The 14,367-nt window shown below is 48.2% G+C and overlaps 6 protein-coding genes across 6 annotated transcripts; 5 read left to right on the forward strand and 1 right to left on the reverse strand.

The window, feature by feature from the left end:
- Positions 1-316: 316 nt before the first annotated feature.
- On the forward strand, positions 317-2,653 carry N7520_000065 (pentatricopeptide repeat-containing protein; the record flags this gene model as incomplete). Its single annotated transcript, XM_057134000.1, has 2 exons — positions 317-868; positions 941-2,653. The coding sequence occupies 2 exons, from the start codon at positions 317-319 to the stop codon at positions 2,651-2,653; spliced, it is 2,265 nt and encodes a 754-aa protein (XP_056999936.1).
- A 1,203-nt stretch (positions 2,654-3,856) lies between these two features.
- Positions 3,857-4,370, forward strand: N7520_000066 (uncharacterized protein; the record flags this gene model as incomplete). The annotated part of the gene is made up of 2 exons (XM_057134001.1): positions 3,857-3,920; positions 4,036-4,370. The coding sequence occupies 2 exons, from the start codon at positions 3,857-3,859 to the stop codon at positions 4,368-4,370; spliced, it is 399 nt and encodes a 132-aa protein (XP_056999937.1).
- Positions 4,371-5,543: 1,173 nt separating this feature from the next.
- N7520_000067 (xenobiotic compound monooxygenase, DszA family) lies at positions 5,544-7,169 on the forward strand (the record flags this gene model as incomplete). Its single annotated transcript, XM_057134002.1, has 4 exons — positions 5,544-5,642; positions 5,688-5,876; positions 5,931-6,178; positions 6,254-7,169. The coding sequence occupies 4 exons, from the start codon at positions 5,544-5,546 to the stop codon at positions 7,167-7,169; spliced, it is 1,452 nt and encodes a 483-aa protein (XP_056999938.1).
- A 441-nt stretch (positions 7,170-7,610) lies between these two features.
- Positions 7,611-8,996, reverse strand: N7520_000068 (uncharacterized protein; the record flags this gene model as incomplete). The annotated part of the gene is made up of 1 exon (XM_057134003.1): positions 7,611-8,996. One exon carries the CDS (start codon positions 8,994-8,996, stop codon positions 7,611-7,613), a length of 1,386 nt encoding a protein of 461 aa, XP_056999939.1.
- A 655-nt stretch (positions 8,997-9,651) lies between these two features.
- N7520_000069 (Yip1 domain protein) lies at positions 9,652-10,756 on the forward strand (the record flags this gene model as incomplete). The annotated part of the gene is made up of 4 exons (XM_057134004.1): positions 9,652-9,736; positions 9,809-10,220; positions 10,289-10,438; positions 10,507-10,756. The coding sequence occupies 4 exons, from the start codon at positions 9,652-9,654 to the stop codon at positions 10,754-10,756; spliced, it is 897 nt and encodes a 298-aa protein (XP_056999940.1).
- Positions 10,757-11,596: 840 nt separating this feature from the next.
- Positions 11,597-14,215, forward strand: N7520_000070 (uncharacterized protein; the record flags this gene model as incomplete). The annotated part of the gene is made up of 3 exons (XM_057134005.1): positions 11,597-13,153; positions 13,212-13,737; positions 13,791-14,215. Coding segments are annotated over 3 exons (2,508 nt in total), but the record flags the coding sequence as incomplete, so codon positions are not given.
- Positions 14,216-14,367: the final 152 nt, after the last annotated feature.

Genomic DNA, 14,367 nt, shown 5'->3' on the forward strand with positions numbered 1-14,367 from the left:
TCAATAAATTTTATACAATATGTCACCCAGCAACGGATGGGAAGGCTTCTGAATGCAACCATAGTAGAACAAGTAAAGGGATTCCATGTCTTTCGTGCCCGATTATCGAGGCATCAATCTGTTTCCGCCTCACAGATAAGGAAGTTGGTCTAACCTAATTTGGACTAGTGGGATTCATATCGGAAATAATTGTTCACGCCTACAGACCGCCCCGTTGTCTTCGTTTCCTGTTACGACAGGCCAAAAGATTGGCAATAGTCCAGTCAACCCTCAGGGCCTCATCTAATAAGTACCAATTTCACGCTTTCATCCGGCGATGGCGATGACAGGGACGGTGTGGAGCAGAGCTCTGCGCAGCCGACTGCTCCAGCAAAGACTCACGCGCCGCAGTGCTGGCCAACAATTTGAATGGTGGACTGCATCCGGAATCCTGCGATCCTATACGACACAAACCGACCCTCAAAACGAGCCACATGTCAACGCTGACCAGAGTCCTACTCTCGAATCCCTAGCTACGCCGCGATTGCACAATTCCTACGACCGGAACGCACCTCGCCGCAAGGTGCCTTCCTCTAAATTTGGAAGCAGAGAATATGAGGATTTGCTGATGGATATTGCACGACAATCCTCGCCAGGCGTGAAGCGCAAGCATGTTACTATGGAAATGGAGTGGGTGGATGACCCGCTTCTACTGGCACAGCGAGTCTCGTCAGCCCTGAAAGGCAACGACCCTGCCATGGCGGTGGCACTCGCCCGAGAAGCAACAAAGAAGATTCCAGGGACAAAGTTTGTTGTGGCATGGAATCGGATCTTTGCGTATTGTTTTGATAAGGGGCACCCGAAGCCGGCCCTGAAATTTTTCAACGATGTGAGTCTACGTGGTAACCATCTAACAGTTTCATTTGAACCCCACTTTCTGACCTCAGTCTCAATCTGATAGATGAAAAAGCGCGCCGGAAAACCAAACCCCCAAACATTCACAATCTTGCTAATGGGTCTTCGGAAATCCACTGGTGTCCCCGGCTTTGACCCAGTACGGACTGCGGAATCCCTTTATAACTCAATCTCAGCCGAGAACTCCGGTGTTGACCTGGACATAATTCATACCAATGCGATGTTATCTGTTTGTCAGTACCACGGTGATGTGGACTCGCTTTGGCGCATTGCTGGCAGTCTCCCGGAACAGGGACCGGGAGCACCGAACATGACAACGTACACGACCATCCTGGGAACCCTTTTATTTGCCCATCGCAAAAAAATCACGACCATGGATGCCAGTCAAATTGATCGCATCTTTGCTCTCAAGGCTCAACTAATCAACGATGGTAAAAGGATATGGGCCGATATTCTATACCGATGGAAGAATGATGATCTTCCCCCTGACGCCGCTGTCGTGCAGTCCATGGCTTCACTGCTGCTGGATGGCGGCAGTGATCATGATTACTACGATGTCTTCGCTCTCTATCATCAAACCATGGGGATTCCTATTTTGGCAACACAGCCACCAGAAAGCGCAAAAAATACGCCCACCCCGACATGGAAGATGAAACAAACCAGAAACTCCGAGCCTGCTGTGGAAGAGGACGTCCCCTTCGTGGATGAGAACAACCGGACGTTGAAGTTCAACCAGGACGGACAAAAAGAGGAAGAGCCTTCGTTGGAGGAAGAGGAGGAGAACTTTGACACCCTCTTTGATTCTCTTCCTACGGGACCTGTTCCAGAACTCCAACCTGGAAACAAAGACCTTACTCTGATACAGGAGGCGTGCCTCAACATCACCCAGGGGAGTAAATCTGGTTATGAATACTGGAATCATTTGACATTAGGGCCAACATCACGCATTGAGCCTGATGAAATCTCTGCCATGCAGTTTCTGCGCCTCCTCCGCATATCCCGAGCAAGCAAAAAGGCCGTGCAAGTCATCCGGGACCAGGTGGTCCCTTCTGGACACGTAAGTGGAAAGATCTTCCATATTGCTTTATCCGTCTGTCGTCGCGACAAGCACAATCAAATGTGCCTTGTTCATGCCAATGAACTCTTGGATCTGATGGGTGAATCTTTAATTCTCCCTGATCCCCGAGCGCTGCAGGGATATCTTGAATTGGTCCAAGCATTATCACAGAAACCAGATCTCCTAATGTACCTCAAAGGCTTGGAAGTCGAAGAAGGGCGCGAGGCCCGTACCTTGCAGGCCCTAGGAAAGAAGTTGCAAGTGAAGCTCAACCTGTTTGCGCTTGCTACTCTCCGACCTCATTTTGCTCAGCTTCATCAAGCCATGGAGCAAGGACGGAAGCCTACGCTAGGCCGTTGGGCCTCGGTTCGCAATGCGGAGTCTGTCTCGGGGGCTCTGGCTGTTAAGGTCATGGCCCGTATCCGTCTGATGATTGATGAGGTCTTGAAGTCCGAATACTCATCTTTTGTCTCCAAGACCGACCGCAAGGTTCTTCAATCAGAGTCCATCATGCTGAAGGTGTACTCGGACATGGCCATCATTAAGAAGTTTAGCACGGACTCTGTCTTTCCTACGCAAGAACAACGCAGCGCATACCGCGCCAAAAGGTCGAATGCCGAGGCGCTGGGCACATCTGAGATGAATGAACAGAAACCAAAGGAAAATTTGGAATCTTCGTCTCGCCAGACAGAATCCGAGTAATATTTCGGTCTGCCATTGAGTGACTTTGCCACATCGCAAAGTCTACCCCCTGTACAATACCTGTATATCAATACTTTGCTTGCTGGCGTTTTGGTTTGCATCTGTACAGAAGACCCATGGATCATTCTCTGCTTAGCATATATAGAGTATTTGATCAAATACCATTGCATGTTTTTTGACTTTGATTCAAAGTTCCGAGAGCAAATCCGAAGGCTCAAGTGCTTTCAGGAACCGGTTGAAATATACAGCACGTCTTAGCTTCACTTTTTGACATTTATACACTCCAGGGCTCCTGACCACTGAAAATCTATCTGAAAGGTAACATCAATACTCTTATCGCAGAATGCGTGGTGTGGTGTCTCTACATTGGGATGCTTCGGTATTCATCTGATGCCATTGCAGTCACGCCACTGACAACTTGCATATTGCATCGACTTCCTAGCTGGCCAAGCTACTTGAACTCTTCCCTCTCATCTTGATACACAAAACTCTGTTTCAATGGCACTCATCGGCATTTCTCTCCATATGATTTTTGCTTGAAACAGACTACCAGCCATAAGATGGCCATCCCCCAGCAAAGACACGAATGGTGGCACCTACAATTGTCTGCCAACCCCGACACGAATTAAGATAGATGGTTGATTCTCAAGCTGGATTTAATAATTGTTCCCTGTGCCTTTTTCATCTTTTGGACCAAACACTTTGATCAGACCAATCTCAGTGGGCGCGGTTGATACTGACCACAAACCCAGATAGTGCCTATGTTTCCGGTATGAAGGAGGACTTAAATATCGGGGGCAATGATCTGGTTCAGCTACGGAAAATTTACACGTTTAATGCGATGGTAGGCCAGTTGCCATTTATATTTTTGTTTGCCAAGGTATCAATGTACTGGCTCATCCCGAATCCTGGTCATAGATATCGCCTAGGGTGTCTTCACACTACTTAAGTACCGGGTCCATTCATATTCTAAAATGGCGGCGTACCGGCTATTGGCCGGATGGTTTGAGATGAGTGGTCATGTCGTGACTGTTAAGGACGAACCATATACTGACTGGTCATATGCGGCCTACTATCCCGCTGTGCACTAAATGCTCGGTAATACCAGAGCTTTCTTGATCTTGCGGAACCTTTTTGACATAAAGTAGGACCCTGGTATCATGGTGACGACATATAATGTCGAGGTGGCTGTTTCTAGGCTCCATGACTGCAAGTCTCATCCAAGCAGGCGCATCGGCTCGACTTGAAGGATTAAACGGTCTTGCAGGTTAGAAATGGATGTCCATATCTTATTTGCGCCATCATCACAATTCCTATCGCCATCATTGGGTTCTTCGTTCTCCCCTGTAACCAAGACAAGCCCTAAATGCTCATTTTGAAAGGAGAAGATGTCCAGCGAGCCAAGTCACGACTTGAACAGGCCTTGCATGAGATGACAGAAGAGCAATTTAACTGGGCTATGCTCCTCAGTATGAGTCGCAAAAGAAACTTCTGGGCCCTCCTCGGGTTGAAGATACTCTTCTGGAACTCTGGCACGAATACCACCGCCGGTGGCTATCCGTTGTGGCTGAAAGGTCTTTATTGGTACTCGATTAGCAAACCAAATGATCTCGCCACAACTGTGTCAGTTCTTGGAATCTTGGATACACTTTTTATCTGTTTCACGTCTGAGTTGTTCTATGGTCCTGCATGGGCTATATCAGTCCACAACGTTTGAAATGCGATTTATTCTATCATTCTCACAGCTCGTGAATGTCCCGAAGCCTGCTATATGGTTTTCATCCTTCACGGTATATGTCTTGCTTGGGCAGTCCAGTATTTTTATGGCTGGATTAATACTAATCTTCGAACATCGCCTGTCGAACGCGCTACTACTCTAATTATCACGAATATGATTGCTCAGTCGACAAATTTCTGGACTTATGTCTCCTCTTCAAGATGGTTGACAAGCCACGATTTCTCAAAAGCTATTCTGATTTCAACGCTTATGGTAGACTTCTTTATCGGCGGGGACGAGTAAGTCGCATTTCCTACAGATTTTGTTGAATTGAGTCATATGAGTTTACTAATGAGATGAATTTCTAAGGGGAAAAGGAGCAAGGAATGACAGCGTCATCATGTCTATTTGGATTTGACACGGACAATTTCGAAAAATGGAGCCCAAGGAGAAATTGCGCAGGGAAGAAAAGGATGAATTAGAGGCGCCAATGTAGTTTTTACATGCAATGTACTTGTATACATACATGATGCATCTGGGCGTTAGCACCAACATCTGGAGAGTACCTAGGCATGTACAGTATTAATGGGAGCTGGTCATCATGTTTCCTTCAATGCTCAAAAGGGATGACTCTTCCCCATATCTTCTATTTACAACATTTCTAATCAATTTTCGTTCTTCATCATTAGAATTTTGAATATTTAGTACGGTTTAATCATATGGGTGTGATCAAATTGCATTGCGACGGGGGCAAGGTCACGCCATAATATCCTAGATGATGAAATGACACCTGCGGAGGTTAACGAAGCCCCTCTTCTCAAAGGATGGTATCTTGATCTCGGAAGAAAACTACCAATCGGAGTAATATCAAGTATTTCAGGAGTTATATCCCCATTCGTTGGGGTTTTTGTGATGTCCTGTCGGAAATGCACTGCAACTCATTACCTTCAGACCTGTTTAGCCAGTCTTTCGGTAATCCTCCGATTGATTGCGTAAGATGCGTGCATGATAAGCCAATAATGATAAATCTTTCAGTGCGGGGGCTGAGGGGATGTTTTCGGATCGTTGTGGAATACATTATCCCCATCGATCAGTTCACGCATTTGGGCCTTAACACAACCTGAACTAAAGGTGTTCACAGTATACTGATCACGAAATAAGCTTTGAACAGTCATGGGTGATGTCAAAGTATTCAATGGCAAGAAGAAACAAATCTTGTTGAATGCATTCGATATGTCAACAGTAGGACATTTGTCCCCTGGGCAATGGAAGGTGTGTTTGATCTCGAAGCTGGATAAATCTTTCTAATCAGTGTAGAATCCGAAAGACAAATCGGCCACGAAGCGGAATCTCAATTACTGGATCGACTTGGCGAAGTTGCTGGAACGTGGCGGTATCAACGCCTTGTTCCTGGCGGATACTACCGGAGCACACGATACCTACCAGGGCAGTGCAGATGAATGTATTCGGCGTGCTGCTCAATGGCCAATGACAGATCCAACTATTGTGAGCAAGATTAGATTTGGAATCGCAGATACAACGAAGCTGATCATCCTGTAGCCAATCTCTGCCATGGCCGCAGTGACCAAGAACCTTGCCTTTGGTATAACAGCCTCCACGTCATTCGAGCAGCCGTTCTTGCTTGCCAAAAGATTTTCTACCTTGGACCACTTGACCAATGGGAGAATTGGCTGGAACGTTGTCACGTCATATAAGAAAGCCGCTTTCAAAGCCATTGGTCTTGACAGTCCGATCGAACACGAGGAGCGGTATCGCCAAGCTGACGAGTATTTGAGAGTCCTCTATAAGTAAGTGAGATCAGATCAGGTCATAGGAGTTTGAAAACTCAGAAATTGCATACTGACCAGCGCTTTGAATGCCAGGCTCTGGGAAAGCTCATGGGCACCAGATGCACTCTCGCCCAATCCAGAAACCGACTCATACATCGATCCTGAGAAGGTCCGCACAATCAAACACAAGGGAAAGTACTTCTCTTTGAATACCAGACACATTGTCGACCCGTCTCCTCAGCGCACACCGTTTCTCTTCCAAGCAGGCACCTCACCCGCTGGGGCAACCTTTGCCTCAACCCACGCAGAAGCTATATTTGTTTCCTCCCACTCACCCGAGATTCTTCGGCCCAAGATTGAGAAAATACGCAAACAAGCAGCGGAGCTAGGTCGTGACCCCCAATCAATCAAATTCTTTGGCACATTCACACCCATCGTGGGACGAACCGACGAAGAAGCACAGGAGAAATACGAAGAACTCAAGAAATACGCTTCAGTAATCGGTGGACTAGTTCTCTTCAGTGGCTGGACAGGCATCGATATTTCCAAGATTCCCTTGGATCAAGAAATTACGACAGCTGACTCGCTGGAGGCTGGAAGGATAACCAGTCTCCTTGACTCTCTACTCAAGACAAGCCAGGATGTTCCACGTTGGACGCCTCGCATCGTCGCGGAGAAAGCAGCCATTGGTGGCCTTGGACCACTGGCCATTGGGAGCCCGCAAACTGTTGCGGATGAGATGGAACGTTGGGTTCGCGAGGCAGACCTGGATGGTTTCAATATTGGCTATGTGACCACACCGGGTACTTTTGAGGACCTGGTTGATTTGGTTATTCCGGAATTGCGGAAACGTGGTCTCTACCCTGAGGCTCTGGCTGAATCTGACGAGCCTCTAACTGCTCGCGAGAAGATCTATGGTCAGGGCCAGAAGGAGTTGCGTGATGATCACCCGGGGACTCGGTACAAATACGATGTGTACCAGGAAGATCCCCCGTATGTCGAAGAATAGTTGCAAGTTCGATATTTCAATAACAGAAATTAGATCCTATAGAACCACCTTTACCAATTGGCTCGCTCTTGTAAGCATTTTACACAGAGACCATTTTCCTTTCCGAGATTATAATTTTAGGCTCATGAAAGTTACTTGCATCTGGTATTACATTTACAAATGACTAGGAAATCGGCAATCAAGTAGCAGTCTATGGACACCGTCGACTGAAGGCCAGCTACAAGGATCCTGACGTTTATCAGTGTATGTTTGACTATTTACGCTTGCACGGTAACTATCCCAGTGCTCTGGGTCAGGTGGACGTCCTATATCTATCCACACATGAATTTTGTGAAAGCTGCCGGAAGAGAGAACAGATTTGATTGATATTATTTGTAACATTCACGACTATTTTATTCAAATGCTGCCGGGCATCTAGAGGAGCGAATAATATTCCACGCGTTATGTCTCCCCATTCACACGACAGGCGAACTCACATTCGGTACTTTCGTGGCTTTTCAAGCAGAAGTAACATGTTCCGTTGGCCTCTTCCTCCAAGAACTTGATCACGGTTTTTCCAAATTCCAGCTCCAGCACACGAAGGTTCGGGGGCTTCTCAAACAATATTCTTTTCTTGGGGCCGGTGGTTTTACCATACTTCATTTCATCCATAACAAACACCTTGGTTGGAAGGATCCTTGATAACTCCATCACGATCTGTCGGGCGGTGATACCCTCGGTTCTGTTTGTAACAAAACCGATGGCGTTTGAAATGGGAAAGGATGAGAAACTAAAAATGTTTTCGCTCCCATCGGGATTCTTGAAGCAAACTTCTGTTCCAATCAACCGCTGAGCGGCGGTAACGGAGTGGAGGGCAACCATCCAGGACTGCGCACTATTTTCGACATGCCGGGCGCCGTTCATATCGGGAGGTTCCATTTTTTCCAACGCAGCAGAGACAGCCTTCGCGATGAGTTTAAAAGACAAAGAGTCTTCTGATGGGGGAAAAGGGGCTGTAACAACAACCCAGGTACCATCGATATACTGCTCCGGCATATCATCCTGGTTGTACAAGTTCGGCTCCAAAGGTGGCATTCTCATGTTTATAGAAACTATGGGCTCGACTGATCCGATTCGAGACGCAGAGTCTGCAGAATCATGGGCTAGAGACACTTCTGAAGGTACTTCTGAAACGATGGAAAGCTCCCTCTCCACGAATACCGAGGTGGCAGAAGCCCGGGCTCTTTCCGCCGATTCTTCCCGAGCGACGATACGGTACTCCCTCATCACTAAGTCTGTACAGTCAAAGGGTCCAGGCAAGAGTTCAGGCAATTTAAATCCGTGTTCACGCTCTTCTAAGTCACGCTCTATAGAAGAGTCACGGGAAGAGCTTGATCCTGCTGAGTCATCCTCTGAATAAGGGCCACGATAAGCCGAGTCTGACTCTTTTATGTCATCCTCTACCGAGTGTGACTCTTCTTCAGAGGATGAATCAGAAGAGTGATACCCTTCGGGCCATTGCCCCTGAAGTGAAACCTCCTCCATGTGGCTTCTCGTCGGAATCTCAACCTGTGGCGTTTTTTGGGTTGTCGAGCTTACTCGGCCTTTCTTGGATGGAGGTTTGGGAGTCTCGGTCTCTGTCGCAGCATCCAATTGTCTCTTTCCAGAATTAAGAGCGTTGGGACATGGATCAGATAGGGGTGGTTCCCTTGCTCCATTCCTTTGACGGTCCTTTTTATTCCTCCTCCGGGCTGAACGACTGGCCTTATGACGGGCGTCCGCAGATAGGACGCGTTGAGCAGAGTTCCCAGCCGCACGGGGGGCTTGGGGTGCTTGGGAGATTGACATTTCAGTTTTCGCAGCCCGCGGAAAGGTGATATCCGTGTCTTCGGCGTTTCTAAAGTATTTTCAGACTCATTAAGCTGGTTATACCACATGACATAGTCAGGGAGAGGATGCTATGACATACGTAGCAGGAGAGTAACAGAAGGCAAGTCGTGCTCTCAGTGGTGTGGATATATACAAAAGACGAAGAGAAGAAGAGAGAAGTTAATCTCAATCGACGGAGTAAACATGCACTTGACCTATTAGTGACTAGTATGAGAATGGATCTTTGCGTTCGGCAACTGGTCGACTCCACGTGTACTGTACCATACGGACTTTCAACATGATAATGACGGATTCAATTGTAGTTGAAGTATATTATTCTATATAAGTCAAAGATAAGTTGGTAAAGTCGAAAATGTTAAATTCTTCTCAGGGAAGAAGCTGATACATACCAAACATGGGTAAATGCGGAGTATTTGGTAATGTTACCACGTTATGACCAGCACGGGAGTAATGCCACTCTAGCCTTTCCGGGAGAGCTTCCATGCCATCAACAACTTAAGTACTTCCTGCTTGCTACTTCAGCCATTTGGTCTAATCCTCCAGTTCCTCAGATGCTTCAATAGTTTCCCTTTCCCCTTTCCAATCTTCCAATTAACAGTTTGCGCGAATAATCATGGCGAGCATGCACCATGGGCAGTCGCACGACCTGCATGACGACGATTCTCTTCTAGACGACGACCTGATCGAAGCCGATGACGGTGAGCTTCTCCCCATCCTTTAATTCGATTCACTTCAATCACTCTCCTGATATTAATTTTCTGGCCCTTCAGCTATCGAAGCCGATGACCCCCTGCACGAGACCTCCGACACAGCCCCTCTCCGAGGCAACATTGAATCCGACTCCGGTTCGCGAGGTGGTCGATCAGGCTATGGAAACTATCTCACATCCTCAATCCCTGGAGAAGATCGTCGTGCGACCCAAAATACCATCGATGAGACCGTCTGGGCCACTTTGTCGCGCGACCTGGTTGCCGTCGGGGAGAAGATGCGCCAGGTGCTGTGGCCGAAGTACCTCCTGGGAGGCATGATGCAACGCGGTGGCGGTGGTATCGGTGGTGCTGCAGAGAGAGGCGAGGCCTCTGGATTCGGGAATAACCTGCGTGGGCTCGTTGGACGCTGGCCGGATGCCGATGTGGTCTTGCAGGGTGGAATGAGCGATGGGCTGCGCGACTGGGACCTGTGGTATGTTGTTGCGGGTATTCTCTTGGGCGTGGCGATGGACTTGTAGGCTAATCATGTCTTTCTTACAGGGGCCCGCTGGTCTTTTGCTTGGTACTGAGCTTGTTTTTGTCGATCGCCAAGGGCGACCAATCATCACTGGTCTTCTCGGGTGTTTTTTGCATTGTTTGGATTGGAGAGGCAGCCGTGACTCTTCAGATCAAGCTTCTGGGTGGTAAAATGTATGTTATGCCTCCTCTTTCCGTCTTCATGTCGATGCACTATACTAACACTATGACTTGCGTTCCAGCTCTTTCTTCCAGTCGATCTGCATTATCGGTTACACACTCTTTCCACTTGTTATCGCTGCCCTTCTCAGTGCACTTGGTTTACCCACTATCGCCAGAATACCTGTTTATCTCGTTCTCGTGGCCTGGTCGCTAGCGGCAGGAGTGAGTATCTTGGGCGGCTCAGGTGTTGTTCGGAACCGAGTAGGCATTGCCGTATACCCACTCTTTGTGTTCTATATTGCGATTGGATGTCTCTGTTTCATTAGTTAAGGGACAGTTGAAGAGTTCTGACTACGGATAGGCTCGCAGCCAAGTGACACACTGGAGGAAATCCCGAATGAATTTGCAGTGCAAGCGTTTATACATGTCTTATGTTTTAAAGAATTTCCCCTCCTACCATACCAGATTCCCGATATGTATATTTCGATTTATTCGATTTGGTAGCTCAGGGTATCTACAACTTGAATGGAAATTGGACGTATGCTACTCAATGTATATAGACTGTCAAACCATTCAAGTACATTACTGTCAAATGGTGTTAAACGGGAAAGTGAAGCCCAAATTCACTGCGGGGGCCTGAAGCGGTGACCGGAACACAAGTCAACATCTTCGCCGCTTTCTATCTTCTGCTTCTCCAAACCTTTTCCACTTCCATTTTACTCGTCCGAGTCACTATTGATCCTTCATTTTCAACCTACTCTATTCCGATATCCTTGCATCCTAACCTTCAACTGATTAACATCTACAACCCTTGTACCATTCGCCATCTTCGTTACTTGAGAGCCTGCCATTGTTATGGCTCCAGTGACGGAACCGATGCCCACCGTGGGTGAGTACTTTGTCTTCATTGTTTTCTCTTTGCGCATTGTCTCAAGTATACTGCGTTCTTTGGCGTCGTAGAATCTGGTCGGGAAATCGTGACAGCGGTTGAGCAGCCGACAATTGGGTCCTTTAGGGGAGGGACAACTTCCTAAGTCTTCCGCACCGGCTGCGCATTCATCCCATGTCTTCCCGTCGCAGCTGGTCTCTTCGCTGTGCGACTTGAAAAATTTCCTGCTTTGCATTCATGGGACTTGCAGAAGCTGACATTGTTTTTGTTTTGTACCAGTAACCGGCGGAGAATCCCCACCTTCCGACAATGATGGCGACGAGCGCCCTGTTCGCAAGCAACTTAAAGAAACCTCCATCGACTCTACCCACACGACCGTGAACGAGAACTCCAGCAGCCGCAAGCGCTCTTTCGAAGAATCTCGTGACCACCATGATGACCCCTGCGAGAATGGCGAAAGCCGACGAAAGCGATCGCGAGAAGGCACACCGCAGTCTGGAAATGTGAGTACCAACAACATGCAAAACACCCTTTGGGCCTCCCTGGATATCGCCCAAGGCAACCTATCACCCTCGCCCCTACCCTCTACAACCCCCGGAACCCCGTATCATGCGCCTGGGCTCGATGATCTCCTCGATTATGAGGAGTATGAGCAAAACGAGGACGCAATTATGCCTCAAAGACGTGATGAGCCTACGGACTGGTGCCTCCTTCATGATCGTCTCAACGATCTGAATGGCTATCAAGCCTGGCTTTCAAAGCAGCACGAGCTTTATGAGCGACAAGAGGAGCTTTTCGCGAAGGAACGAAAGCGTCTTCAGGACAAGGCGAAATTTGGGGCGGAGCAGCGGAAACGCCTTGAGGAAGAGCAGAAAGATGCCGAGGAGGCACGAAATGAGCTTCATGCGACACAAGACCTCCTTGACGAGTCAAAGAGGCGTCTGGACAAGACGCAGGACCGCCTTCGGCGCAAACAAGACCGCCTCTATGAGGATCATGACCGTCTTGTCCGGATCCAAGCGCATTTCGATGAAGAATACGAGATTTTGCACGAGCTGATCGACGAAATCCAACGGGAACAACCGCGAGTGGAGAGACGGAAATCCAAGGTTCTCTTGGAAAAGTCATTTCTTCAAGAGAAGCCGAAGTTCCTGAAAGAAGATCAAAAGTCGCCCAGCCCATCTCCCGAACCCCCCGGGACTCCTAAGACTCACAAGGCCTGGCCCGAAACTTCGTTCCCAAGGGCCAATCGTTCATCTCGTGACTGTCCAGGAAGCCCCGAGCCCTGGGTAGCATCTCTGCTTCCTCAAAATTCCTACCTCTACGTTCCTTACTCCGTTCCTTACTCCGGAAGCCCCAAATTCCAGCCGACTGTCCAACTTGAACTATCAGCTGAGTCTGTCCTGGAGATCCTTCTCCGGAAATCTCCAGTCGATGGCGATTTGTTGAACGTGAAAGTTGAAGATGATACTTCAACTAGCTCGTATAACTCAACATCTGTGTCCTCTTCTGGAAAGGAATATTCCAGCCCTAATCCCCAAACCCCGCCGGATACACACAAAGAAATTTATGAGACAAGTACCAACCCAATGTTACAGGACCCGATATCATCGACGATCGAACCCACGCCCGGAAACATGGACGACGAATCGGCAAAGTATCCGAAAAAGAAGAGAAGTCACGAACAGCTTGAGGACGCTTCAAAGAAATCGGATACAACGAATGACTTAGCGCCAACCCCTGCTGGTCCTACCGATGCGAATTCCACTATTGATGGAGAGCCCGAGAAGAAGAAACATCGTGATAACTCACAGGAACGGGATATCAAGACTGACCATGTTCGTTCATATTCCTTTTTTAAAAGTCCGTCTACATACTGATGCCCTTTAACTACAGGCATTCGCTTCCAGCGCCTTTGGGAAGGCAGCCGCATCTCCATTCGCTTCGCTAAACAAGATTCAGGATTCAACTAAAGATTCTCAAAAGCCCGCTTCTGCCTCTGCATTCGCCTCGTCGAGTTTGGCCGCATTTGCAGGCTCTGAAAGTTCTCCCTTCGGTGCACTAGGAGGCTCAACTCCCTCCGTCTTCACCCCCGCCTCCGGGACAAGCAGCTTTGCAACTCCCTCACTCTTCAGCTCCGCCGCCTCTGGCACAAACAGCTTTGCAGCCCCCTCTGGGACCTCTGGGTTCGGTGCCCTGGGAAGTGGGTTCACAGGTGTTGGTGGTGGATTCGGTGCTGCTACTAAAGCTGGCGGCCTGACCAGTTTTGCGTCGAGCAATGCTCCAGCCACACTGGGCGAATCCAAGGCCAAGTCCTTTGGTGCTAATGATTCCGATGCCGATGAAAGCGACGCCAATGATGATGAAAACACACACACATTCGAGGCGTCCAAGACTGATGAACGTTTCTACGCTCAGGACAGTAGGTTCCCGCAGGTTCCCTTCTCTTGAATTGTACTCACCGTGCCCACTTAGTTCAAACCGGCGAAGAAGACGAAGAAACCGTTTTCTCCTGCAAGGCAAAGCTGTTCCATTTCTCGAACAAGGAGTGGAAGGAGCGTGGCATCGGCACTTTTAAAGTCAATATCCGCCAGAATGCCGATGGCAAGCCAACAGGCCGTATGATTATGCGTGCTGATGGCGCCATGCGCGTGATGTTGAATAGCCCGATTTTCAAGGGCATGAACTATGGGGATGCGAAGAATGAAGCCCCCATTAATAAGCAAATCCTCCTGGCCAGCCTGGAAGAAGGCCGTACCATTCCTCTGTTGTTGCGTGTAAGGTCACTCTCTCCTCTTTCCAATGAATATACTGACCTGACTCTCCAGACTGGAAACGAGTCATATGCAAGAGAACTTTACGATACCATTGATGATCTACTGAAGGACGCAGATGTATGAAGCCCAAATGTGACAATTGAAGTTTGAGGAACTCGGAGAGAGTACAATCAGGTGGAGAACATGATCATTAGTTTTAGTAGTGAGAGAGTTCACCTCTCTTCTTCTTGACTGAAATGTAGTTAGTTATTCTACACTTCTATAACCGTTCCTGT

The sequence above is a fragment of the Penicillium odoratum genome (genome assembly GCF_028828045.1).
Source record: "Penicillium odoratum strain IBT 22623 chromosome Unknown utg000001l_segment0_segment0, whole genome shotgun sequence".
NCBI lineage: Eukaryota > Fungi > Ascomycota > Eurotiomycetes > Eurotiales > Aspergillaceae > Penicillium > Penicillium odoratum.